At 42.0% G+C, this 26,724-nt stretch overlaps 1 protein-coding gene across 3 annotated transcripts in view; it reads left to right on the top strand.

Moving 5' to 3' along the window:
- STK31 (serine/threonine kinase 31) overlaps positions 1-26,724 on the top strand; it is a 104,302-nt gene that overhangs the window by 10,991 nt on the left and 66,587 nt on the right. For 2 of the 3 annotated variants that reach the window (XM_075827282.1, XM_075827283.1), the window contains exons 4-8: positions 8,540-8,638; positions 14,334-14,408; positions 19,634-19,783; positions 22,766-23,109; positions 24,319-24,610. In XM_075827282.1, the coding sequence (XP_075683397.1) occupies positions 8,540-8,638; positions 14,334-14,408; positions 19,634-19,783; positions 22,766-23,109; positions 24,319-24,610 (960 nt within the window). The remainder of the gene's footprint in view (positions 1-8,539; positions 8,639-14,333; positions 14,409-19,633; positions 19,784-22,765; positions 23,110-24,318; positions 24,611-26,724) is intronic. The other variant, XM_075827284.1, reaches the window with a different exon arrangement.

Here is a 26,724-nt window from a genome sequence, read left to right as displayed (position 1 = left end):
AACTTGCTCAAAAATGATAGTTTTTCAAATTAAAAACCACTGCTGTTATCTACATTACAGCGCCGATCAGATTATGTAGGAGATAGGGCACTTATAATCTGGTGACAGAGCCTCTTTAAAGGAACAGTGTCATCACAAATTAATTTTTTATATGTTAAAGATGTTAGTGCTTTATTAAAAACGTTTATATTCATTTGTGTGTTTGTGTTTTACTTTTTCTTATTTTTACACTTTTTCTTCCCTATGGGGGCTGCCATTTTTTGTTCCATTTCTGTGTGTGTCGATTAACGACACACACAGACATGGAATACGGCAGCCACAGTCCCATAGGGACTGCGAACGGCTCCCGTCCCATTGACTGCAGTGTACGGCGTCTGTTTGGGAACTGCGCATGCGCCGCTCCCACACAGTCCTATTCGAAATTGGCGCCGTCCGGCGCCATTTTCCTGTGGACCGGAAGTCGCGGCCGGACAGTAATATTACTACTTCCGGTCGCGGCTTCCGGATTTGTGCACTTGCACCAGCGGCAGCAAACGGAGCGGACGGGCCGGAGGGAGCCGCGGCGGCAGGAGCAGGTAAGAGATTTCAATGTATGTTCGTGTTTGTTTACTACTGTATGTAAACCTACTACACTGTGGGTTAGCTCAAAAAATGGCGACACAGTGTAGGAGGTTACATCGTTCAAACCCCTCGTTTATCCCGGCACTAGCCAGGATAAAGGAGGGGGGGATGCTGAAAGCTCACTAGAGCGAGGGCTTTTAACCCAACGTTGCAATGCTGCAATTTTGGGAACAGCTCCATCTAGTGACCAAAAATGGGTAGTATTATAAATTAGAAATAATTTATAATATTTCCTGGACTCGTGCAAAAAAATAAAAAAAATTTGAACAATGTTTAATCACCCACACACTAAATGTTTAATTTTTAAAAAAAAAACATGTTTTTCTGGCAACACATTCCCTTTAAAGCTATCCAAGCGATTCTGAGTGTTTTCTCGTGACACATTGGGATTCATGTTCGTGGTTAAATTTGGTCGATATATTCAGTGTTTTTTGGTGAAAAATTGCAAAATGTAAGAAAATTTTGAAAAAATAGAATTTTTCAGAATTTAAATGCATCTGCTTAGTTCACATTTCCCATATGTCTACTTTAGATTGGCATCGTTTTTTGAACATTATTTTATTTTTCTTGGACGTTACAAGGCTTAGAACATAAACAGCAATTTCTCATATTTTTAAGAAAATTTCAAAAGCCTTTTTTTTAAGGTACATGTTAAGTTCTGAAGTGGCTTTGAGGGGCCTATGTATTAGAAACCCCGATAAAACACCCCATTTTAAAAACTAAACCCCTCAAAGTATTCAAGACCGCATTTAGAAAGTTTTTTTTAACCCTTCAGGTATTTCACAGGAATTAAAGCAAAGTGGAGGTGAAATTTTGCAAATGTCATTTTTCTTGCTGAATTTAAATTTTATTCAATTTGTTTTTCTGTAACACAGAAGGTTTTAACAGAGAAACGCTACTAAATATGTACTGTCCAGATTCTGCAGTTTTTAGAAATGTCCCACTTGTGGCTTTAGTGCGCTCGTGGACTAAAACACAAGCCCCAGAAGCAAAGAAGCACCTAGTGCATTTTGAGGCTTTTTTTTAATTAGAATATATTTTAGGCAGCATGCCAGGTTTGAAGAGGTGTTGAGGTGCCAAAACAGTAGGAATCCCCCAATAATGACCCCATTTTGGAAACTACACTCTTCAAGGAATTCATTTATGGGTATTTTTACCATTTTGACCGCACCGTTTTTTCGCAGCACCTATTTGAATTGGGCTGTGAAATGAAAAAAATTTCATTTTTTTCCATATGATGTCATTTTTTTAATCAAAATTTCTTATTTTCACAGGGAACAAAATATTCCATTTTGTTGCCCAATTTCTCCTGAGTGCGGCAATACCCCATTTGTGGTGATAAACTGCCGTTTGGGCCCATGGGAGGGCTCAGAAGGGAAGGAGCGCTGTGTGTTCTTAGGAGTCCAGATTTTGCTGGATTGGTTTTCGGGTGCTATGTCGCATTTGCAGAGCCCCAGAGGTATCAAAGCAATGGAAACCCACCAGAAGTGACACCATTTAAGAAACTACACCCTTCAAAGAAATCATTTATGGGTAATGTGACTATTTAGACCCCATAGTTTCTACACAGAACTTATTTGAATTGGGCTGGGAATTAAAACAAAATTATTTTTTTCCAATAATATGTAGTTTTCGCTGAAAATGTCTTATTTTCACAAGAAATAAAATACCCCATTCTGTTGCCCAATTTGTCCTGAGTGCGGCAATACCCCATTTGTGGTGATAAACTGCCGTTTGGGCCCATGAGAGGTCTCAGAAGGAAAGGACAACCATTTGGCCTACAGGGGATTTTTTGGTGCGAATTCATGTATGCAGAAGCCCCTGAGGTACCAGTACAGTTGAAACCCCCAAGAAGTGACCCCGTTTTAAAATCTACACCCTTGAGGCATTCATCTAGAGGTGTAGTGAGCATTTTGACCGGAGACATCCACCCCATAAGCTGTAATGTGGGTTCTCACGGGTATGGCAATACCCTCAATGTGGCTGTTATCAGCTGCCTAGGCACGCGGCAGGGCTCAGAAAGGAAAGACGAGGGGGGATAAGCTGTGCGCAGTGCATCAGGGTAAGTAAAACTGGGGTAGATTAAAAATCAAGGGATGTATGATGAATTTTAAAACACTCTTTCATACAGAGCCTTAGTTTTTCAGGACACGTGTCACGTTGATATATTGTGTTCTCCCTTATCCCCCTCTTATAGCAGACTTTTGCCCTTCTTGCCAGTTTGGGGAACTTCTCCTGGAAAGTGTTGCCCTGGTACGATGGTACGATGCGTGTGGCCTCTCTTCCAGAAGTACTAGGTGCCTCCCCTTCTTGGTCCCTAAAAATTAGTTTCCTGATAACCACCTCTTGAAATTCCAGGAAAGTTCCCCTCTGGCCTCTACATCGATGTAGCACGTACGCATTGTACAATGCCATCTGTATGATGTGCACGGCCAGCTTCTTATACCACATCGCATGGCGCTGTAGGGCTTCAGGACTAGATCTGACAAGTCCACCCCTCCCATGTACCTATTGTATTCCAGGATGCAGTCTGGTTTGGGGGTCTCTGTACAGGTACATGGGTACTGGTGTGGCATCTCTCTTGTCCTTGTACTTGACACACAATATGTTGCTGCTAGAATGTGCCCTGCGCTCACCCCTTCTTGTTTGCCCTGCAGAGTCTTAGGGAGGCCTCTCAGATTTCTTCTAGCCGTGCCGCATGCCGCAGGACTTCTGGAAGCGAGGCACTTGAAGAGTGGGATGCTGGTATAAAAATTATCCAGGTAGAGGTGGTAACCCTGGTCCAGCAGTGGGTGCACCAAATCCCACACAATTTTTGCATTAACTCCCAGTAAGGGGGGCCATTCTGGGGGCTGAATACTGGGGTCCTTCCCTTCATATATCCTAAATTTGTAGGTATACCCTGATGCACTCTCGCACAGCTTATACATCTTCACGCCATACCTTGCCCTCCTACCCGGCAGGTACTGGCGGAATTGAACCCTCCCTTTAAAATGTACCAAGGACTCATCAATCGAAATACAATTCTCAGGGTGTATGCTTGGGAAGACCGGGCACTGATAATAGGGGTCTCTATTTATACAAACGGTCAAAACTGGGGTCATCTCGGGGTGGGCACGGCACATTATCAGTATAATATAAGAAGCGAAGTATTGCCTAATTTATCTATTTTCTTAGGTTCCAGTTCAGTTCTGAAGTTGCTTTGAGGGGCCTATATATTAGAAACCCCTATCAAACACCCCATTTTAGAAACTAGACCCCTCAAAGTATTCACAACAGCATTTAGAAAGTTTATGAACCCTTTAGGTGTTTCATGGGAATTTAGAGCAAAGTAGAGGTGAAATTTACCTATTTTAATATTTTTTTGTCAGAAAATCCTCTTTATACCATTTTTTTTAATAACACAAAGTTTTACCAGAGAAACGCAACTTAATACTTATTGCCCAGATTCTGCAGTTTTGAGAAATATCCCACATGTGGTCCTAGTGCGGTAATGGACTGAAGCACCGGCCTCCGAAGCAAAGGAGCACCTAGTGAGGCCGCCTTTTTATTAGGCACCGTGTCCGGTTTGAAGAGGTCTTGTGGTGCCAAAACAGTGGAAACCCCCTAAAAGTGACCCCATTTTGGAAACTAGACCCCTTGAGGAATTCATTGTAGTTTTCATGGGGTGCATGCGGCTTTTGATCAGTTTTTATTCTATTTTTCAGTGGCGTGGTGACTAAAAAAACAGCAATTCTACTATTGATTTTTATTCAATTTTTTTACAGCGTTCACCGTCGCTATAAATGACATATTCACTTTATTCTGCGGGGCGATACGATTACGGCGATACCAGATGTTGTGTTTTTTTTTTTTTAATGTCTTATGGCGTTTGCACAATAAAATACTTTTTGTAAAAAATCATTTCTTTTTTGTGTTGCCTTATTCTAAGAGCCAGAACTTTTTTATTTTTCAATCAATAAAGCCGTGCGAGGACTTATTTTTTGCGTAACGAACTGTAGTTTCAATCAGAACCATTTTTAGGTACATGCGACTTTTTGATCTCTTTTTATTCCATTTTTTGGGAGTGACCAAACAATTGTGATTCTGGTACGGTTTATTATTATTTTCTTTTACGGTGTTTACCGCGCGGGATAAATAACGAAATAATTTTGTAGTTCAGGCCGTTACGGACTCGGCAATACCATTTATTCACAGTTTGTTTGTTTATATATTTTTATTAATAACTAATGACTGATAAGGGAAAAAGTGGGATTTTGACTTTTATTACTTTTAAAACTTTTATTTTCTTATTTTGACACACCTTTTTTTTTTTTTTTTGTACTGTTTTTTAACTTTATTACTTTGTCCCACTAGGGGACTTGAGGGCAGGAGGCCCTGATCGCAATTCTAATACACTGCACTACATGCGTAGTGCAGTGTATTGGAGCTGTCAGCTACTCACTGACCGCAAGCATAGTCAGGACCCACTAGGCTTCCGTCGATGGCATAGCCGGAAGCCATTGTTAGGTGTCCGGTTGCCATAGTCACCATCACCGGACGCTATCGTGTAGCAGGCCGGCGATGGCAGCCTAACCCCTAAAAAGCCGCGATCTCTATTGAACGCGGCTTTTAAGGGGTTAATCAGCGGGGACACAGTGATCGGTCCCCGCTATAGGAGCTGTGGCAACTGCTGTACGAGACAGCAGCTGTCACAGCTCCTGCATGTGTCGGGAAGACGGCCGAAATGGCCGTTACTCGCGCGACGTACTATTCCGGCGCTGAGCGCGAACGGGGCGGTCAGCACGATGAAATAGCACGTCGCTGAGCGTTAAGGGATGTAGTGAACATTTTCACCCACAGGTCTTTTTTTCAGGTCAATTTTTTTCCCCCCAGATATATCAATTTTGGTGGCAAACATGTAATTCCTAGCTTATGCCACTGGAGCCACGCACCCCAAAAATTGTTCAAAGGGTTCTCCCGGTTATGGCGATGCCATATATGTGGAGGTAAACTGCTGTTCGGGCACGCTGTAGGGCTCAGAAGGGATGGAGCACTATTTGGCTTTTGAAACCTAGATTTTTCTTGGTAGTAGTTTTGTTTGAAGTTTTACTGGTATTTCAGTTTATAATGTGGGGTACATGTAAGCTGGGCAGAGTACATCAGGGACATAGTCAGGTGGTATAATAATTGGGTAAAAAAAAACCAATAAAATAATCCATAGATATTTGTTATGCGGTGAAGCAATCCTTTATGCACAGGCCAGTGTCGCACTGATTAATGATGTCCTTTCTTATCCCCCTTTTGGTCCGCACCTTTGCAGTTTGGGGAATTTTGCTGAGAAGTGTCCTCGTATAATACAGGCACCCTCGCTTCCAGCAGATATGTTTGGGCCACCCCCTAATTGGTTCCCTAATTTTAGGGCCCCGATATATTGCCTCTTGAAACAGAAGAAATGTTCCCTTCGGGCCTGCACAATCACCTATTTTTATTTCCTGACTTATTGGAGCCTTAACTAATTTTTTCATAGACGTAGTGATATGAGGCCTGTGTTTTTGCAGGATGAGCTTTAGTTATTATTGGTAACATTTTGGGGTACATACGACTTTTTGATTACTTTTTATCCTATTTTTTTGGGGGGCAAGGTGAGCAAAACACAGCGATTCTGGCATAGTTTTTTTTCGTTTTTTTTTTTATAGTGTTCACCATGCGTTATAAATTACATGTTAAAGAGGCAATGTTACCACATTATAAGTGGCCTATATTGTACATGATGTGATCGGTGCTGTAATGTGGATTACAGCAGTGTTTTTTATTTTTAAAAACTATTATTTTTGAGTTATTACCTATTTTAGCTTTATGCTAATGAGTTTCTCAATGGACAACTGGGCGTGTTTTACTTTTTGGCCAAGTGGGCGTTGTACAGAGGAGTGTATGACGCAGACCAATCAGCATCATACACTTCTCTCCATTCATTTACTCTGCAGATAGCGATATAGCTATATCACTATGTGCAGCCACATACACAAACACTAACATTACTGCAGTGCCCTGATAATGAATATACATTACCTCCAGCCAGGATGTGATGTGTATTCAGAATCCTGACCACTTCTGTAGCGTCTCTGTGATGCACAGCGCAGCAAGATCTCGCTGTGAATGACTGCTTACAGCGTAATCTTGCGAGATTACGGCTGCTATGCTGTAAATCAGACGATCCATAGGTTTTATAGGTACCATTTTTGGATACATGCGACTTTTTGATCACCTTTTGTATTTCAATTTTTGTAGGGCAAAGTGACCAAAAAACAAAAATTCTGGTGTTTTTTTTTTTTGTTTTTTTTTTTAACGCTGTTCACCTCGTGGCATAAATAACATAATATTTTTATAGGTTAGGCTGTTACGGTCACGATTATACCAGATATGTATGGTTTATGTTTTTGTTTTTTTTCAATAATAAAGGACTTGATAAGGGAAAAAAAAAGTGGTTGTATTTTATTAAGTGAAGCTTTTATTATATTTTTCACCAATTTCTTTTACACTTAATTTTACACGTTTCTTTAGTCCCACTAGGGGACTTGAAGGTACAACTGTAAGATTTATTTTCTAATACATTGCACTACCTATGTAGTGCAATGTATTAGATCTGTCAGTCATTCACTGACAGCAAGCCGATTAGGCTTTGCCTCCAGACGGGGCCTAATCGGCTTCCGTAATGGCAGTGTAGAAGGCCATTGTTAGGTCTCCTGTTGCCATAGTAGCAGTCGGCAGCCTTGCAATTGCAGGGCAGAGCTGCTGACAACCACAAAGATGCAGCGATCGCTGCATCTAAAGGGTTAATGGCAGGGATCGGAGCTAGCTCCTGTTTCTGCCGTTATAGGTGGATGTCAGCTGTAACATACGGAATCTTCGGCCAGTGCTCTGGCCAAGGATTCCCCTCCTAGAGGGAGACCCCTCCGTCTTACTATCCCCGCGTCAGATAGTGCCTCCGCTGCTCTAGATAGCATCGCACACCCCACTGTAAATAGCGCCACTTGAACTGAGTCTCTAGGAGTGGATTCCCATTGAATTAATATTTATCCCCTGAGCCTGCTGTATACTACTGTATATAATATATATAATTCCCACATAGATGCCTTTGCATAGTATAATGCCCCTATAACTAACTTCCACGCAGTATAATGCCCCTATAGCTGCCCTTACACCGTATAATGCCCCCATAACTGCATCCGTGTATGCACCCCATTTAGTATAAAGTTCCCCATAGCTGGCCCTACGCTTTGTAATGCCCCCACAGCTGCCCCCTTTAGTGCCTGATAAAAATAATAATATACATACTCGCCTAACCCCGTTCCAATGACGTGTGGATCAGATCCCTCTGCTCCTCTGGTCTGTGCAGCTTGGCACAGACAAGCGCGATGACGTCACTGCCTCACGTCCAGCGATACATAGTGGATGGTGGAGCAGGGACCTTACGGTCTCCTTCTCTACCATTGGATTCAACTGTATCTGCATCCTGAGTTTTCAGATACAGTTTAAACCGGGAGAAAATAATTGATAAAATCAATATTCACAAGATGACAACGATTAATTGGGCTGAACGTTGATTTTTGATTATTTTTTTTTCGATTTAATTGCCCAGCCCTCGTCAGAACACTGCGCCCATTAAGCTCCTGACAACCTCCCTTGGCCTCACTTGGGAAAGACGAAGATGGGTAGTAGACCCTAATGCCCTTTTCTTGTTCCTGTTAGAAATGATCTTTTGTGATGAACAGCCAAGGTACCCGTTCTGTCACAAAGAGCAGAGTGCTTTTTCTTTTCTCTTACCCCATGTCTAAATAGCGGTTAGAGTGGTCCGTCAGGTTAATTACGGTCTTGTGTATGAAATAAACTGATTTTAAAGATTCTGCTTTTCACAAATTTTTTTTTTCTTCAACAGTCAATGAAGAGAATTCATGACATTTCAAAAATAAGTGCATTTTTGTCAAAAGTTTGCCCATCCATGAGTTCTGTTTTTGGAACTCCTGATCTTGATAAGGTATGATTTACACATTAATATATTTCAGATTACTACTCCTTTTTTTTATTTTTAATTCAGCTCTTTGAGTCTCCGTGTACAAGGCAAACAGCTGTTTCAATTTAGTTATGAACATTACTATAGCTCCTATTCAACTTCATGATTACAGACTACAAACAAACCCTATGTAGCCTGATCCTGCAGTCATGCTTTTTTTCATTTGTCATCTAGTTGATCCTGATCTACCAAATGTGTATTCGCAAGAATAACAGGATAGATGGAGGGGAGTATGTTTGTTAAATCAGACTATATAAAATTAGTTCGTAATCTGTTAACATTGGGACACAAGTCTGCAAAGAAGCTGTAGACACAAACTAATGGGATATTTTATTTCAGATGCATTGGAGTCATAAAATAATTGGTTACAAAGTGGATGTCATGACCTTTTTCACACTTTTGACATGCACAAGTACTTTTATTGTGAAAAAATCATATTCCATCCCCTTAAATTTTATGAAAGTAGACCACTTACACATTGTAAAAATGGCACACGGCACTTTACACCCATGGGCGCCTATATACTGGGTTGCATCAGAGCGTAACATTGTGTAAAAAATGCATAAAAAAAGTGTAGCTAAACGTTCGACAAACTTCTGACATGTCATAGTGACATGTCAGAAGTTTGTATTGGTGGGGGTCCGAGCACTGAGACCCCCACCAATCGCTAGAACGAAGCAGCTGAAGCGTTCGTGTGAGCGCTCAGTTGCTTCTTGTCTGTTCGGCTATTTCCGGAAATAAATGTATCTGTGTACGGACTGAATAGAAAGCCTATGAGCCCGTACACTGATACATTTATTTCCGGAAAAAAACAAACAGAAACGAAGCAGCTGAGCGCTCACATGAACGCTTCAGCTGCTTCGTTCTAGCGAATGGTGGGAGTCTCCGTGCTCGGACCCCCACACCAATACAAACTTCTGACATGTCACTATGACGTGTCAGAAGTTTGTCGAACATTTAGCTACACTTTTTAAAGTCTGTCCCGCGTAGAACCTAAAACGCACAACAAATCCTAAAAATAAAAGCTCAAGATGTGCAGAGTTCATACATGTCACTTATGTCTATGGCTACATGCATGTATCTTCACATAATCGCCAGAAATAAAGGAACCAAAACTCTCTGTGATCCAGAGTAGGCACAGGGGGTGATTAGATGTGTAACTGCTAATCTTCTCACTACTGTAGTAAGGAAGAAAAAAAAAGCCTCCCGCCTCCCTAAATGTGAGAATCAGAGACCACATATCTTTTGGTAAGAGGAGGTGATGACATGGAGAAAAATTCCGGTATCCTTCCTCGGGTCACTGGAAGGCTGTACAGGGTGGGGGAGATGATGGTAACTGGTTGGGATCTATCTTCATTCTCTCACTTGCAGTTTCCCCCTCTCCCACCACAACCATATAGACACACACATCCAGGTAAATAAATTATAAATAAAACTTTCCATCCCGCTCCTCGACTTCAAAGTAGTTCTGCGGTTCGAATGTTGCCCGTAAAACTTTGAACCTGGCATAATTTGAAAGCTTCAATTCAGGGCTTTAGTATGATACCACGATCTACGCTCTAGATGCGGAAATCCGTTAGTCATGACCTAATATGTCCGTCCTTGGTAATGAAGGCTTTAACCCCTTCCTCCCGCAACCCTTTTTCAGATTTTCATTTTCGTTTTTTCCTCCCCACATTCCAGAAGCCATAACGTCTTTATTTTTCCGTCGATATAGTACTATGAGGGCTTGATTTTTGCAGGACGAGTTGTAGTTTTTCGTAGCACCATTTATTTTGCCGTATAATGTACTAGGAAAAGGGGAAAAATTATTTGTGGGGTAGAAAATAGAAAAAAACAGCGATTCCTCCATGTTTTTTTGCGCGCCGTTTTTACAGAATTCACTATGCAATTAAAACAACATGTTAACTTTATTCTGTGGGTCAATACGATTATGGCGATACCAAATATATATAGTTTTTTCTATATTTTACTACTTTTACATGTAAAAACCTAAGTGTAAAAAAGAAAATGTATTTTGCGTCGCCAAATTCCGAGAGCCATAACTTTTTTATTTTTCCGTCGGTTAAGTGGTATGAGGGCTTATTTTTTGCGGGATAAGCTGTAGTTTTTAATAATACCATTTTGGTGTACATGCGACAGTTTGATCACTTTTTATTTCATTTTATGTGGGAGATCAGGTGAGCAAAAAATAGACATACTGACGTTTACAATTTTTTTTTTTACGGCGTTCTCCGTGCGGGTTAAATAATGATATATTGTAATAGTTCAGACTTTTACGGACGCGGTGATACCAATTGTTTATTTTATTTTTTTACTATGCTCTAGGGGGAAAATGGGAAAAGGTTTTTTTTTGTAACTTTTTAATTGTTGTTTTTAATTTTTTTTTTTACACAAAAAAAACTTTATTTGACAAATTTTTACTTTTTTTTTTTTATTAGTCCCCCTAGGGGACTTCAACCAGCGATCATTAGATCACTTGCACGATATAATGCAATGCTAATGTATTGCAGTATATTGTGATTCTGACAGGCACATATTAAGCCCTGCCGGAGGCAAGTCTTAATAGGTGTACAAAGATGGCGGACCTGGGGGCGTTCATTAAGCCCCCAGGCAGCCACAGCAACCATCGCCCCTCCGCGATTGCGTTGCGAGGGGGCGCGATGAGGTGTTAGAGGGGGTCGCCCCCCCCTCCTTCTGACTAATTATGCGGTCGGTATTGACCGCAGCATTTAACAAGTTAAACTAGCGGGATCGTGCTCGAGCATGATGCCGCTAGTTACTCTGAAGTGTCGGATGTAACATACAGCCGACACCGGCATCGTATGGAGCGAGCTCACTGCGTGAGCCCGCTCCATGCTTCACCTACCCGACTTTGGCGTATGGATACGTCAAATGTCGGGAAGGGGTTAAAGGCAGCACCTTAGTCAGCTGTGGATTTATATTAACCCCTACGCGCACCACGTCGCGTTGCGGGGGGTGATGTTAGGAGCAGGCTCGCCCGATAAGCACGCTCCGATCTCGCTGTTCCTGGCCATTTAACCCCTTAGGTGCTGCTATCAATGATGATCGCAGCATCTAAGATGTTAGAAAGAGGAGGAAGCCCCCCTCTGACAGCTCATTGGCCCCCCAACGCGATCGGGGGTGCCAATGGTTGTCATGGCAGCCCAGGGGCCTAATGAAGGCCCCCAGAACTGCATTTTTTTCATCTCCTGTTAAGCCATATCTCTGGCTGTCAAAATGACAATATACTGTAATGCAGTATTGCAGTGTATTGTACCAGCGATTTAATGATCGCTGGTTCAAGTTCCCTAGGGGGAGTAATGAAATGTGTTAAAAGAAAAAAAAGTTAACGTTTTTAGTCGTTTAAAAAAAAAATTAAAAGCTAAGAAACAAAAAATTAAATAAAAAGTGATCAAAAAGACTCATGTAGCCCAAAATTTTACCAATAGAAATTACAGCCCGCCCCGCAAAAGATAAGCCCGCATACCGCTCAATCGACGGAAAAATAAAAAAGTTAATGGCTCTCAGAATGTGGCGACAATACACAAATTTTTATTTTTCACATTTAGTTTCTTAAAAAAAGACTATATATTTAGTATCGCTGTAATCTTATTGACTGGTAGAATAAAGTTAACATGCTATTCTTACCAATACGGTGAAAGCCGTAAAAATGAAACCCCCGAAAATATGAAGGAATCGCTGTTTTTTTTCTTATTCCACAAATACGTTTTGTGAAAAACTACAACTCGTCCCGCAAAAAACAAGCCCTCATACGGCAATATTGATGGAAAAATAAAAAAGTAATGGCTTTTGGATGTAGGGAGGAAAAATTAAAGAGGCTCTGTCACCAGATTTTGCAACCCCTATCTGCTATTGCAGCAGATCGGCGCTGCAATGTAGATTACAGTAACGTTTTTATTTTTAAAAAACGAGCATTTTTGGCCAAGTTATGACCATTTTTGTAGTTATGCAAATGAGGCTTGCAAAAGTACAACTGGGCGTGTTGAAAAGTAAAAGTACAACTGGGCGTGTATTATGTGCGTACATCGGGGCGTGTTTACTTCTTTTACTAGCTGGGCGTTGTGACGAGAAGTATCATCCACTTCTCTTCAGAACGCCCAGCTTCTGGCAGTGCAGACACAGCCGTGTTCTCGAGAGATCACGCTGTGACGTCACTCACAGGTCCTGCATCGTGTCAGACGAGCGAGGACACATCGGCACCAGAGGCTACAGTTGATTCTGCAGCAGCATCAGCGTTTGCAGGTAAGTCGATGTAGCAGCAGCATCTCCCTCCTCACTGTCTATTTTTACTTTATTATTGTAGACTGATTTTGAACTTCTACAGAGGGACTTAGGGATGTCACGATACCAGAATTTGGACTTCGATACCGATACTTCGTTTAGTATTGCGATTTCGATACCAATTTCGATACTTTTGCCAACAGTAATAAAAAAAAAAAATTCTTCCGTTTTCTGTTGTGAGGCGCGAGGTGTGATGATGAATTTTGAACGCGCCTCACATTAATAGTAATTAATCCCATCATGTTTCTCAGTCATAATGGGTTAATGTGCGAGGTACATGATGGGGTTAATTACTATTAATGTGAGGAACATGGAGGTTAAATTCATCGCACCTCGCGCCTCACATTAATAAGTGAATGAAAGCCGTGTTTATTTCATTTTTTTACAGCGCACACATCATAAAGGATGCAAAAAAATTGTTGTGCGCGCCATTACTGAATGTGTATATTTTATGTATTGAGACTTATTTTAATGTTTATTGTTAAAAAGGTGAAGGTGTATTTTTTTTTACATTTAACAATACTTTGTTTTTACTTTATTTTTAAACTGTAATGTACTGACATAGATCAGATATGTGCCAGTACATTAGCCTGTGGACGGATAGCACACAGGCAGCAGTTAGGTTATACCTCAGTATGCCCTAACAGGAAATATGGTAGGACAGCCCTGGGGTCCGTCAATAGACCCTGGGCTGTCTGCCCATATATGGTATGGCCCTCGATCGCGTCACAGGAATTCCCTGTTACGCGATCCAGGGGCATCCCCCCTTCTCATTTTCCCCTGAATGCTGCAGTCAGCTGTGATCGCAGCATTCAGGGGAATAACGGCGGAGATGAGAGGTTTCCCTGATCTCCGCCGTTATAGAGCGGGACTGCGGCTGTGTAATACAGCCATTGCCCCGCTCCTGACAGGAAGTGCGTGCGCGGTCAGCATGAGGTGATGCAGCCGGCGCTGCACTAATGAGCGGCGGTTCAGGCACGGAGGACAGAACATGGGGGTGTTTTGTTGTGCGCCCGCCATGTTCTGTCTCCAGTGCCGCCGCTCATAAGTACAGCGCTGGCCACATCGCATCATCCTGACCGTGCGCACATCAGGACTCAGGAGCGGGGCTGTGGCTGAATTACACAGCCGCAGCCGCGCTCCCATACATTCATGTATTACTATACTGAGCTGTGCGGCTGCGCAGCGAAGTATCGAAATACAGGAAATAGCGGTATCGAACCGTTTAGGGATGCAAAGTATCGAAACCGTATCGAAGTTTCGATGCACCGTGCATCCCTAGAGGGACTAGTGAAATCATTTTAGTTTTTTTTTTTTTAAATGTATTTCATTCTAGATTATACTTATATTCCAGGTTTATGGTGGTATGTTTTCAGCAGATAAGTGCTGGTACAGATGTAAACTGCAGCATGTGGAAAGTGATGAGCAAGTAAGTATTATATGTGACAGTTAGTCCTATGAGTGAACGCTTATACTAGCTATATGGTTGTGTTTTATGTTTGACTGTTTTGGCAAACATTAGTTAAACTGTAAGAGAAATCAATAGCTTTCAAAATGTAGTTAAAAATAAACGCCTAATCATTGCTTCTGTATCTGCATTTCATATTTGTTTTTTCCATTTTCTTTTCTTTATATATGTTCTAATGGACTTTGCTTTAGAAATATTATGCTGTGATCCAACATTAACATCAAGCCCCCATTAATTTTATGCAAACCCAATAGTTTTAGCCATCACATTGTTGGGCAGAGTTTGAGGAAGTGCCTCAAAGTTTCTAGAAATGTGAGAGGTGATTTTTGGATTATTTACTTTAACACCTTTCTGCACTGCAACCTTCTTTTACATTGTGAGAACTATGCAGTTCTCGCAAACTAATATAATCGTACGTCACAGTGATGGAGCAGAGTGTGGGTTGCGCCAAGGACCGGGAGTGGAGATGACTGCGATACCAGCCGTTTAACCACTTAGATGCAGCTGTTAATTCTGATGGCTGTGTCTAAGATGTTAGACAGTGGGAGGAGCTTCCTCTGTCACCCCATTAGTACCACCAGCAACGCGATCATGGGATGCTGATGGGTTGCCATGGCAGCCGGGGGCCTAACCATAGTCCCCAGACAGACATAATATATTGCAATACAGAATTAGAACTGCGGCGGCCCAACCACCGAGCTCCATAAATGTATTCCCTTGCTTCTAGCTTCTTCAAAGGGCGTTTCTTTCTCCTGAGCGCCAATCAGCTACCGGCATGCCATTTTCCGGCGTCATTAGCAGTTGCGCAGCATGCAGAAGATCTTCTCCTCTTTCTCCTCCTTCTTTTTAACAGCTGTGCTGACACAGACGCCTATGGTGGGAGGTCTGCTAACGAGGAGCCTGCTCTCCTTTCTGATCCAGGGAGCCTCAGTCCCTGGTGGGTCTCCCCTTCAGGCCCCCCCCCCTCAGTCCACATCCTCCATATTACATCAGAGCTGTTCCTACGGCTCTTAACCTCTATAGAGCAGTAGACTTGCCCCCTCTTTACCTAACCCTCTGCATATAGTGGGGTAATAGTGTTTTTTTTTCCCACCATGACCGAATGTAGAGCTGAAGCTCCCTGGCAGGTGGCTACCTTTTTTCCTGCTCTCACTTTTATACAAAAATCTCAGTACGGCCACCCCTCTGCTCTACTTGAAACCTCGACAGCCTCCACATGGTGATAAACTGCAGTGGGTGCGATGTCCCCTCCAGGGACAAGGACCATTCTGATGGGGAGGCACCTGAATCCGATTCTGACCTGAAATCAGAGCAGATTTCAAAACTTTCCTTTATGGTCGATAGCCTGATTACAGCTGTGCAAGACACCTTGACATCCAATTCAAGTATGCTGAATATTCCTCAACCTAAGAGGGGTTCTTCTTTCAATGCTCCTGGCATTCACCAAAATCTTTATCCCCTCACACTGAGTTCGATAAAGTGTATCTTAGGTGTTTTTCAAACCACCTGCATGTCATGTATCCATTTCCTGAAGACTTCTTGATCTAATGGTCGACTTTTCTCTACCTATGGCATACACTTCCACCTTTCTTGATAATCCTGACCAAGTTGGTATTATTGTCAAATCTTTCTTTGAGGCATCTGGGTCAAAACGAAGACCGGTCCTCGCCTCTACCTGGGTGGGTAAGGTCGTTGTGAATTTGCCAGACAGCTGCGACAGGGCACACTTTATGGCGCACCTCCTGAGGAAATGGAAGAACTAGCCCACCAACTTTAGCATGCAGGAAAGTACCTCTGCGAGGCCTCGCTAATGCGGCCAGATTAATTTCTCATTCCTTAGCTCTCCCGGTCACTATTTGCAGGACGCTCTGGTTTTCATGCTGGTCTGCAGAAGCGGCCTCTTCTAGATCCTTAACGGATCTACTCTTCTTTGACTCGCATCTTTTTGGAAGTTGTCTGGACGACATCATCTCATAGGCGTGGTAAGAGCGGTACTCTGCACTAAAAAAAGCATCATTGCTCTGGTTTCGCTAGGAAGAGTGTCGCTGAGCTTTAGCCCTATCGGCTTTTCTCCAACCTGCGCCCTTCCAGGACAAGAGCAAAGGAAAAGGCCTTCCTTTAAACAGTGTCCCTCCTGGTGCCCCCACCCTCAGCCTTCTAAATCCATCCCCCTCCGAACCAGTTTTGCTTGAAGGCAGCCCACACTCGTGTCTGCTTGGATGGGGGGGGTTCCTTTTTCTAAATGTCTGACTCTCCCACGTTTCTGATGGCTGGGTACTCCAGGTCGTCTCTTCGGACTTCAAAATAGAACTTTCTTTCCCCTAGATCGCTTCTGTCAATCGGTAACCTCGAATCTCTCTTCAAGGCTTCCGCTTTTTCCTTGCCTTTCCGTCTCTTCGCTCCCTGGGAGTGATTGTCCCAGTTCCTCCGCAGGTTTGTTTGCACAAGTTTTATTCAATATATTTTTGTGGTTCCATAGAAGTAGTTAAGGGTTTGCCCCAATACTTGATCTGAAGCATCCATCCGTTGAGGTTTGTCATTTCCAGAACAAATCTCTGAGCTCAGTAATCGCATCCATGGAGCAGGGGGAGTTCCCGTCCTCCGTAGACATCATGCTGCATATCCCTATGACCTCATGCACGTGTCCGTGTTCTGGTCAGTATTTTGCTTCAGTATTTGAAAGCCAAAAACAGGAGAGGGTCCAAAATACGGTAGAGGTGCAAATCTTTCCATTATAGGTTTTCTCTGTTTATGTTCTACTCCTGGTTTTGGCCTTCAAATACTGAAACAAAATACTGACCAGAATACTGACGTGTGCATGAGGAATATCTGTGTGTCCCATCAGCGATTGCTTCGCTTTGCAAACTGGTTTTGTCATTACCAATTTGTGACACTCGCACAGATTTTCACAAATGTGCTCTTCCAAGATGGCTCTCCTTCACTCCTGCAGTTACATAGTTACATAGTTAGTACGGCTGAAAAAAGACACATGTCCATCAAGTTCAACCAAGTGTTGTGGCCAATCCAAACCTAGACAATATTATGATCAAAGTGCCTTCCATGTTAGCTTATTTGGAAAGCCTTCAGATAACTAGACACCTTGTACCTTTTCGGTTGGATCATCAATCATCCTCCAAATCTCTCTCACCATCGCAACATCTCCTTTTTTTGGGCATGTGTAACCCAGGCAAGGATTTATTTTGCAGGGCAAGCTCCTCTCCCAGCAACAGGGCAGTCTGTCTATTCGGAAACATGGCCTCTTCCATCTAAGTGAATCCCTTCACTCAGTTTTACACTCTTCCCCTTTAACAAGCTATTCTTGCACAATGGGACAATTCAAGGGATTCGCTGGACCACCTGATTCTTCTGCCCCTGTCAGTATGCCGCTCTCTCCAGTGGTGGCTTCTTTTCCTGTAAGTCGCTCTAGGCCGCTGCTTCTTATAGTTTCGGCGGGTGGTAATGATGATGGACGCCAGTTTCCTCATGTGGGGAGGGGTTCTTCCAAAATCGAATCGTTCAAGGCTTAGGATTCCCTCTGGAGTCCACACCTCCTGATGAACATCCTGGAACTTCGGGCCATTATTTTCTGCCTCCGGCATTAGACTCACCTCTTGTCCAGTCATCCCATCAAATTTCAGATGGACAATGCCACAGTGGTTGCCTATCAAAACCACCAAGTCTCAGCCCACAGCGGCGCAACCATGTTAGAGACGTTGAGCATGTTTAAGAGGGCACTTCACATTTCAGGAGTGGACATCTTGTTTGGTGACTTCATCAGCCGACCCAGGGGAGTGGGCACTTCAGCCCGACTTTCTCAGGGAGCTCTCTTGCAGGTGGGGTCAGCCAGATGTGGAGCTCATGGCATTCAGACAAGCTACCTTGCTTTGTGATTAGAGATGAAATTCCTCTAGGAGAAATTCTGTTGCACTTTTCCCTTTTTCATCTGCTCTCTTTCAATCAAAAGGGCCCAGAGCTAGGTCTTGGCCTTAGCTCTCCCTCTCAAGGTTCAGGTGTCTGCACTTTCCGTTCTATTCCAGTGCCTGTTGGCAGCCAAGTTCGCTGTCCATACCTTCCTGCAATGGGTGGCCCATGTTGTACCCCCCCTACCTTCAGCCTACCTCTCTGGTATCTCAATCTTGACCATGATGCATTGCAGTTTACTACATTCGAGCAACTGGACAAAATTGCCATCTGCCGCCTTTCTTGGAAAGTATTATTTTTGGTGGCAGTCACCTACATTAGGTGTGTCTCCGAACTGACTACCTTTTCCTGTAGATACCCATTCAAGAAAGGGATTTCACAGTGATCAATAAAATAATTTTTTTCTAACTAATAGGGCATAATGTTGTTCTCACTTAAAGATTTTTACTTAGAACATTTATTTGTTAATCTAAAGTTAGAGCAGCTGCCAAAGTTTGTAATTATTTGTATTCTATGTATTTTACTTACAGATCTGTACAGTGCAGCAGAATATGTTGGCCTTACTGGACAACAAGACAAAAAATATGACTAGATAGGTTGAAAAAAATATCAGTAGGTGCGATTGCATCAGCTGAACGGCTCCTTGAACTCCCATTCAGAGCCCTGATCCTTAGTATGTTAAGTAAGGTGTCTGCTTGGTTAAGTAGCGCCTTGAAAAGGTTGAAAAGTACCCTAGTTTTCACACAGTGTGTGATTTAAAGTAGTGCTCCGGACGTTATAGGGCTGATCAGCAGGTGCAATAGCGATGATACCCTATGATAGCGATTTAGAATTAGCATCTGGTAAACGACTCCCTTTTAGGCCCCATGCACACGAACGTGCTTTTGCGGCTGCAATTCCCCCGAAAATCCACAGGAGAATTGTGGCCCTATTCATTTCTATGGGGCCATGCACACGACCGTAGTTTTTACGGTCTGTGCATGGCCCGGGAGCCCGCACCGCAGAAAGAACGGACATGTCTTATTACGGCCGTCTTCTGCGGTCCGGGCTCATTGAAAATAATGGCCATGTGCATTGCCCGCGATTTGCGGGCGGCTCGCGGCTGACAGTCCGCAGCCGGCTTACCCGAAAATCACGGACGTGCACATGGCTACGGTCGTGTGGATGAGGCCTAATCGTTATTACCTATAGCTCATATTTTTGAGCAAAAAGGAAAGTTACTAAAAGAGTGAAATAATTCTATGATTTATTTTTTATTTACCTAGTGTTCTGTCACTTATATTGACTATGGAAATTCAGAAGTTTTGAATAGGTCCAGCATTGTTGAACTTCCTGAGGAACTACAATCCTCACCTATTGCACAGAAATATCGACTATGGGGGCTTCAGCTTCCGAAAATTTCAGATATTGAACAGGTAAGCAAGTGTTGTTGTGAATTGTAATGCCACGTGGACTGTTATTGAAGAATTCAGTAGTAGTAGGAACCAGCTTGAAAAATACTTCAAATTCCCCCTTTTTTTTTTTTTTTGCTCTCTTCCAAATGCGATTTACCTCTTTAGTGCATTGTTGTTTAACATGTCTCTCGTCAGATGTGCTATCTATTTAAATATGTGAATGTGAAAACCCACTATATTAAAAATACATCATGTATTGCTATATAGATTTATATCTATACCTTTCATATAGGTTAGACTGTGTGTGAAGTGCGGATATGCTGTGAGATGCTTTCGAAATATACGCAAACTTGTCCGTAGGATTTATGGACCCTATGCCAAAGGGGAGTCGTTCTGGCATATGTCTTGCTGTCCTGCGTAGGCATACATTATTTTTTTTTAACTGTACTATTAACCCTTTCCCGACCTATGACAAATGAACGTCATGGTCGGCTGCATTCGGCAATTAACCCCTTAAATGCGGCGATGGATTGTCGTCGCCGCATTTAAGTGGTTTGAGGCACATCGGCAGCCCCCACGAAGTGATTGTGGGGGCTGCTGATGCTTGTTGTGGCAATCGGAGGCTAGACAATGACCTCCGCGTTTGCCATATACGGAAGCCTCGGAGGAGCAGCCTCCGGCCGGTCCTCCTCGGCTTCCTGTCATAGTGACAGTTACGTCACAATGACAGAGTATAATTACACTACGTGTGTAGTGTAATGTACTCTAGCAGCGATCAAAGCTGCAAGTCTCGTAGTCCCCTAGTGGGACAAGTAAAAAAAGTAATAAATGTTTAAAAAAAAAAAAAAAAAAAAGTGTAAAAATGAGTTCTAAGTTCTATAAACACAAGATGCTTTTTTTCCCTATAATAAGACTTTTATTATAGGAAAAAAATGAACACGTTAAAAAAGTACACATATTTGGTATCACCGCGTTCGTAACGACCCCAACTATAAAACTATAATGTTATTTTTCCCGCACGATGAACACCACAAAAAAAAATCAATAAAAAACTACGTCAGAATCGCTATTTATTTTTTTTTTTTGGTCACCACCCCTCACAAAATGAAGAATAAAAAGTTATCAAAAAGTCGTATGTACCCAAAAATAGTACCAATAAAAACTTCAATCCGTCCCGCAAAAAGCAAGCCCTTACACAGCATTTTTTTTACTAAAAAAGAAAAAAATTATGGCTCTCAGAATATGGTGACACAGAATTATTATTATTTTTTTTTATAAATAAGTGATTTTATTGTGTAATCGCTAAAAAAAGGAAAAAACCTATATACCTATGGTATCGCCGTAATCATACCAACTCGCAGAATAAAGTAAAAATATCATTTATAGCGTACGGGGAACACCACAAAAAAAATAAACAAAAAAAAGTTGTCAGAATTCCTAACAATGAGAAGTGTATGACGCTGATTGGTCACTGACTGGTCAGCGTCATACACTCCTCTGTACAACACCCAGCTGGTAAAAGGTAAAAACACGCCCGGTTGTCCCTCGAGAAACTCATTAGCATAAATCTAAACGAGCTCATAACTTGCTCAAAAATGATCGTTTTTCAAAATAAAAACCACTGTTGTTATCTACATTACAGCGCCGATCAGATTATGTAGGGGAGAGGGCACTTAGAATCTGGTGACAGAGCCTCTTTAACTAGTTAATATTTTGTGTGGTATTACTGTCTGTTTTACAAGCAGATACGTTTAAATTTAGAAAAATGCTAATTTTTGCAAATTTTCTCTAAATTTTGGTGTTTTTCAGAAATAAATACCAAATTTATCGACCAAATCTTTCCACTAACATAAAGTACAACATGTCACGAGAAAACAGTCTCCGAAATGCTTGGATAGGTAAAAGCATTCCAACGTTATTACCACATAACGTAACACATGTCAGATTTGAAAAAATCGGCTGGGTCCTGAAGGCCAAAACAGGCTGCGTCCTTAAGGGGTTAAAGTTAACTAAACGTTCGACAAACTTCTGACATGTCATAGTGACATGTCAGAAGTTTTGATTGGTGGGGGTCCGAGCACTGAGATCCACACCAATCGCTAAAACGAAGAGGCAGAAGCGCTTGTGTGAGCGCTGAGGCGCTTAATTTCTGATCGGCCTCTTCCGTAAATCAATGTATTGGAGTACGGGCTCAATAGAAAGTCTATGAGCCCGTACTCCGCTAGATTGGCTTTCCGGAAAAAAATCAACAGAAACGAAGCGCTTCTGCCTCTTCGTTTTAGTGATTGGTGGGGGTCTCCATGCTCGGACCCCCACCAATCAAATCTTCTGACACGTCACTGACGTCAGAAGTTTGTTGAACGTTTAGTTACCCTTTTAAGCATATTTGAATACAGTTTTCAATATAAAAGCCTCCCACAAAACAAAGCTGCATGCCTTCGGCACATACAGTACATCATTTGAAGATTTGACATGCATATATGCTGAACGTGCACTGCAAACACAATGTGAATAGAGCCTAGCACTTATAGACTTCTACCAAATCAAAAACGGTCCTGCTTGGTGCTCTCACAGGGAAATTTTCATCTATATGCAGCTTTGATATACTCGTATCTATTCTGTAAAACGGTTGCTTGCTTTCTTCCACCCATTATATGTTATGATAAGTGCTAGGTAACTTAGTATTCACATCACATAATTAAGGGGAGGTGTAGAAGGGAGAACCACATGCAGGTGATTTGAGTACCCTGTACGTTCTTACTTCATGTGGCCCAATTCACTTTATAATAATATTATTATTATTATTATTATTATTTTTTTATTTATTTATTATTATGGATATTAAAAAGAAAAAGTTTTTTTTAAAAGGTTTCCCAAATTATTTGGCAATGACATTTTGTTTATAACATCTTGTTTACATGTAGTAAAACTGATTGATAACGGTTCCAACGTTCGTTATCAAGTGTCTTTTTTTTTTTTTTTTCCCCCTCTTTTGACTTTCAGGGTTTACAATTTCTAACCAAGCTTGTTGGTGACAAACAAATATCTGTGCAGCAAAAGGCGATCTACAAAGATGGCACAGTTGTTGTCCAGGTGTCCCATGATGATCTTGACGTAGGAGAGGAAGTGGCTAATAAAGGTTTTGCTGAGAAATGTAGAGTAAATTGTTCTCCAAATGGTGCTCTGGAAACCATGGATGGGCCAGCAATTGAAATAAAACCACGGCAAGCAAGAAATGCAGAGAGGCTTCTCGTGCGTGAGCCAAAATCGTTACCTGTGTTCAACAAATGCAGCAGCGACTCAAACAAGGAAAATCTTGAAAAGAACAGTTTTCAACAAGCATCAGGGTAGGTTTTTACACCTTTTGATATGTAAAAGTTAATTTTGGAGATATGTATCTGTACCTTGGGAGATCCAAATTGCAATCTTTGTGCTTGTTGTGAAAGTGAGCAAAATATATATGACTCCATTTTGTAAGTGTGGTTATGACTCCATCTTGTATGAAGTATCCATTTTGTGTTTTGAAGAATCATCAGTTTTTCTGTAAAATTAAATTTATGCTGGGATTGTCTGGACACTGATAAGGTTAAACATTCTTAGCTATGTGTATCATCCTTTATCTGGGACTGCTAGGAGAATGTACGTATTGACCTTGCAGCTGCAAGTCTTGTCTTACTCCTTATTTCTCGTTCTCGTGAGAAGATTCTGTCTTAGGCTGAGTTCACAGAGTTTTTTTGCAGGCAGAAAATTCTGCCTCAAAATTCAGTTTAGAATTTTGAGGCATATTTTCACCTGCCTGCACACTGTTTGCCGCGATTTTTGCCGCGTTTTTCGCTCGCGCCCATTGAGCGTCACGGGCAAAAATGCCCTGAAATACGCTTTCTCTGCATCCCATTGATGTCAATGGGAGTTCACAAGGCATAAACGGTCAAAGATAGGGCATGTCGCTGCTTTGTCGCACAATCGTTTTTTACCGCTCGCGGGGAAAAAACTCCTCCAGCCTCCCATTGAAATCAATGGGATGCACTTTCGGACGTTTTTTGGCGCGTTTTCTGATGTGGTTTCCGCATCAAGGACCGTGTCAAAAAAACTCAGTGTGAACAGGGCCTTACAGTAAGATTTGACAAAGTTCCTTACTTGCCTCGTGATTGGCTCAGACCAGACAACTCCCCACTGTACGTGATTGGCTGAGCTAGAGCTGACATCCCATTTGTAATTGATTGGCTCAGAGCTCAAGGCCCCCCCCCCCCATGACATGTGCAAGGTGTGATTTCTGTAAAAACTGCTTCCCTGAAGTCTCCTACGGGATAGAAATCTAGTGTGTGTAAATAACATTCCCTTGCTATGACCAGAGTGCTTATGGGTAAGTTAGCAAGTACTAGGGGAGTAATACATGACTGCATCATCAGACTACACACAGGGTTTGGCTGTAGTCTGTAACCATGGAGTAGTGGCTATATTATGAGAAAAAAAAAATGGTTGCAAATGTGCACATAGCTTTTTGAGTAGCATTATAACTTTTTTCTGTTTCACTGCTTGTAAAATTGTTTGTACAGATCACCTTCGACTGAGACTAATGGTGTGCGGTGGGACCAGAGGTGGTTAGATGAGCATAAGCAGTTAAAGGACGAAAACATGCAGTTAAAGGACGAAAACATGCAGTTAAAAGATGCAAACATGCCGATAAAGGAAGAAAACATGCTCATCAAGGAAGAAAATATCCAGTTAAAGAATGAAAATATGCAACTAATGAATGAATATAGGCAACTGAAAGAAGATAAGGATATTTTGCTCCAAAAATCAAGAGCTCTAGAACTTAATATGCAAAAACTGCAGCTTGAGAATAAGGTACAGTACATGTGTTTTTACATTGAAAAGTCTGATACACATATTCATAAGAAGTTGTCTATTTAATACAAGCCCATTCCACATACAAGGAACTCTTAGCAGAAATTCCGCAGCATTTACGGTAGCAGCAAAGTGTATGAGATTTAGAAAATCTCATGCCCACACTGCGGGGAAAAAACGCAGCGATAAAGTCCATAATTTTATTTCCGCATCATGTCAATTTATGCTGAGTCTTCATTGCTTTTCTGTTGCGGGTTTAAAAATAAAATCGAAGAAAATCTCATACCCAGAGCTCCTGCGTCTAACCCAGCCCCCAGGGATGACGTTTTAGCCCATGTGACTGATGCTGCCAATCACAGGCTGCAGCGGTCATATGTGATCCCAGGGGGCCGGGTTAGACGCAGGAGCTCTGGGTATGAAATTTTTTTAGATGCTGTTTTCAGAGACACTGGTAGCTCCCCAGAGCAGTTTACAGGGTGTCCTGTTTTTTTTCACTGCCTGCATAGTAAAATTGGCAAGTCCATTCAACATAATCCCTTTGAATATATTTTATTGAAGAAGAAACCTTGACACTTCTATACCTCTACAGAAACATTAAATTATATTACATTACAAAGCAGAAAGATGTGAATGGTTAAAAATGAGTAATTAAACTAAAGGATGCACTTGGCTATGGCCCTGGTGTATAAAGCTGGGTTGATTTCCTCATCTGCACATAATTAAGATCAAGAACAATGGGTAATATTTATTGAAACTGGTGAAAAGGAAAAGTGGAGTAGTTGCTCAAGGGAGCCAATAAACTTGCTGCCTTCATTGTTCTAAGGGCCTATGAGAAATAAAAGGTAAAATCTGATTGGTTGCTATGGGCAACAACTCTACTTTTCTTTTGCACCTATTTTGAAGAATCTCCCCAAAAATGTTTCAGGTCTGAGAGAGTACATCTAGAAGAAGAATACAAGAGGTAACTCACATATGGTCCTTGTCAGTTTAAAAACCTGAAATATTTTTGTGTGCACCTTGCATATGTGAGTATTGTGAGTCCAGGAGTCCAACTTATCCAGGAGCTGAGCGTTTCCCACGTGGTTTGTGTGGGTATGTTACATTTTGAAAGACAAAAATTGAAAATTAAACCGAGGGTATCATTGTAGCAGAATTTATCCTGACATGTTATTTAGGCATTTTCTTTCATAAAATATTTCTGCAAGCATGTCTTGTATAATAAAATAACTGATGATCATTCACCTGTCAGGTCCCATTAAATGCTGCATTAAAGGAATTTTACTGCATTTGTTCTACTTTGTCTAATCATGGTCTTAGGCCTTGTTCACACGGCATATTTTGACGAGTCCTCTGCTTTACCTCGTCTCAAGCGAGCCAGCCCTTGGGCAATGATAGGAAATGTTTAGAGATGAGATGTTCCGCCTCAATTCAGTGCCAACAAGTGGTTGAATCCATCAGAGACATATGAAGTTTTGGAGGTCCAGCAAGAGAACTTTTTAACTGTCCTCCTGGCACAGAGGCAGTGAGTAGACTGAGATGGAGGACCCATATCGTTTTCCTCTTGGAGCATAAATAATAAAGGGTGGTAATCCCAGGGTAGAGACAAGCAATGCAGTAAACCATGGAAAGTATGTGCATGACACATCCCTGGCCTGAGCATAACCATTCGTTGGAGGCTTTGTCCCTGGTAAAAGACAAAGGAGGAGATGTGACCCGACGTGAAACCCACAGGTCCTTCAACCTTGGCGTCGGAAGAGCGAAGACACATAGGCTCCAGGCGTCCGAGAGAGTACTGTTGAATCTACAGCAGCATCACCACTGTGTGCAGGTAAGCATAGTGAACTCCCTAGAGACGAGCATATTACACTCTCGGACGGCTGGAGCCCATGTATCTTCTCTGTCCGATGACAAGGTTGAAGGACCTGTGGGTGACATCACGCTGTGTCTGCTGTGAAAGAAGCTGGGTGGGAACGATGAGAAGTGTATGATGCTGATTTGTCAGCGTCATACACTTCTATTCACAACGCCCAGTTGGTAAAAACACAATACACGCCCAGTTGGTAAAACGAGAAAACACGCCCAGTTGTCCATTGAAAAGCTCATTTGCATAAATA

This window comes from Rhinoderma darwinii, chromosome 5 (genome assembly GCF_050947455.1).
Source record: "Rhinoderma darwinii isolate aRhiDar2 chromosome 5, aRhiDar2.hap1, whole genome shotgun sequence".
NCBI lineage: Eukaryota > Metazoa > Chordata > Amphibia > Anura > Rhinodermatidae > Rhinoderma > Rhinoderma darwinii.
Note: the sequence above shows the minus strand (reverse complement) of the source record. Positions and strands in the feature narration are given on the sequence as shown.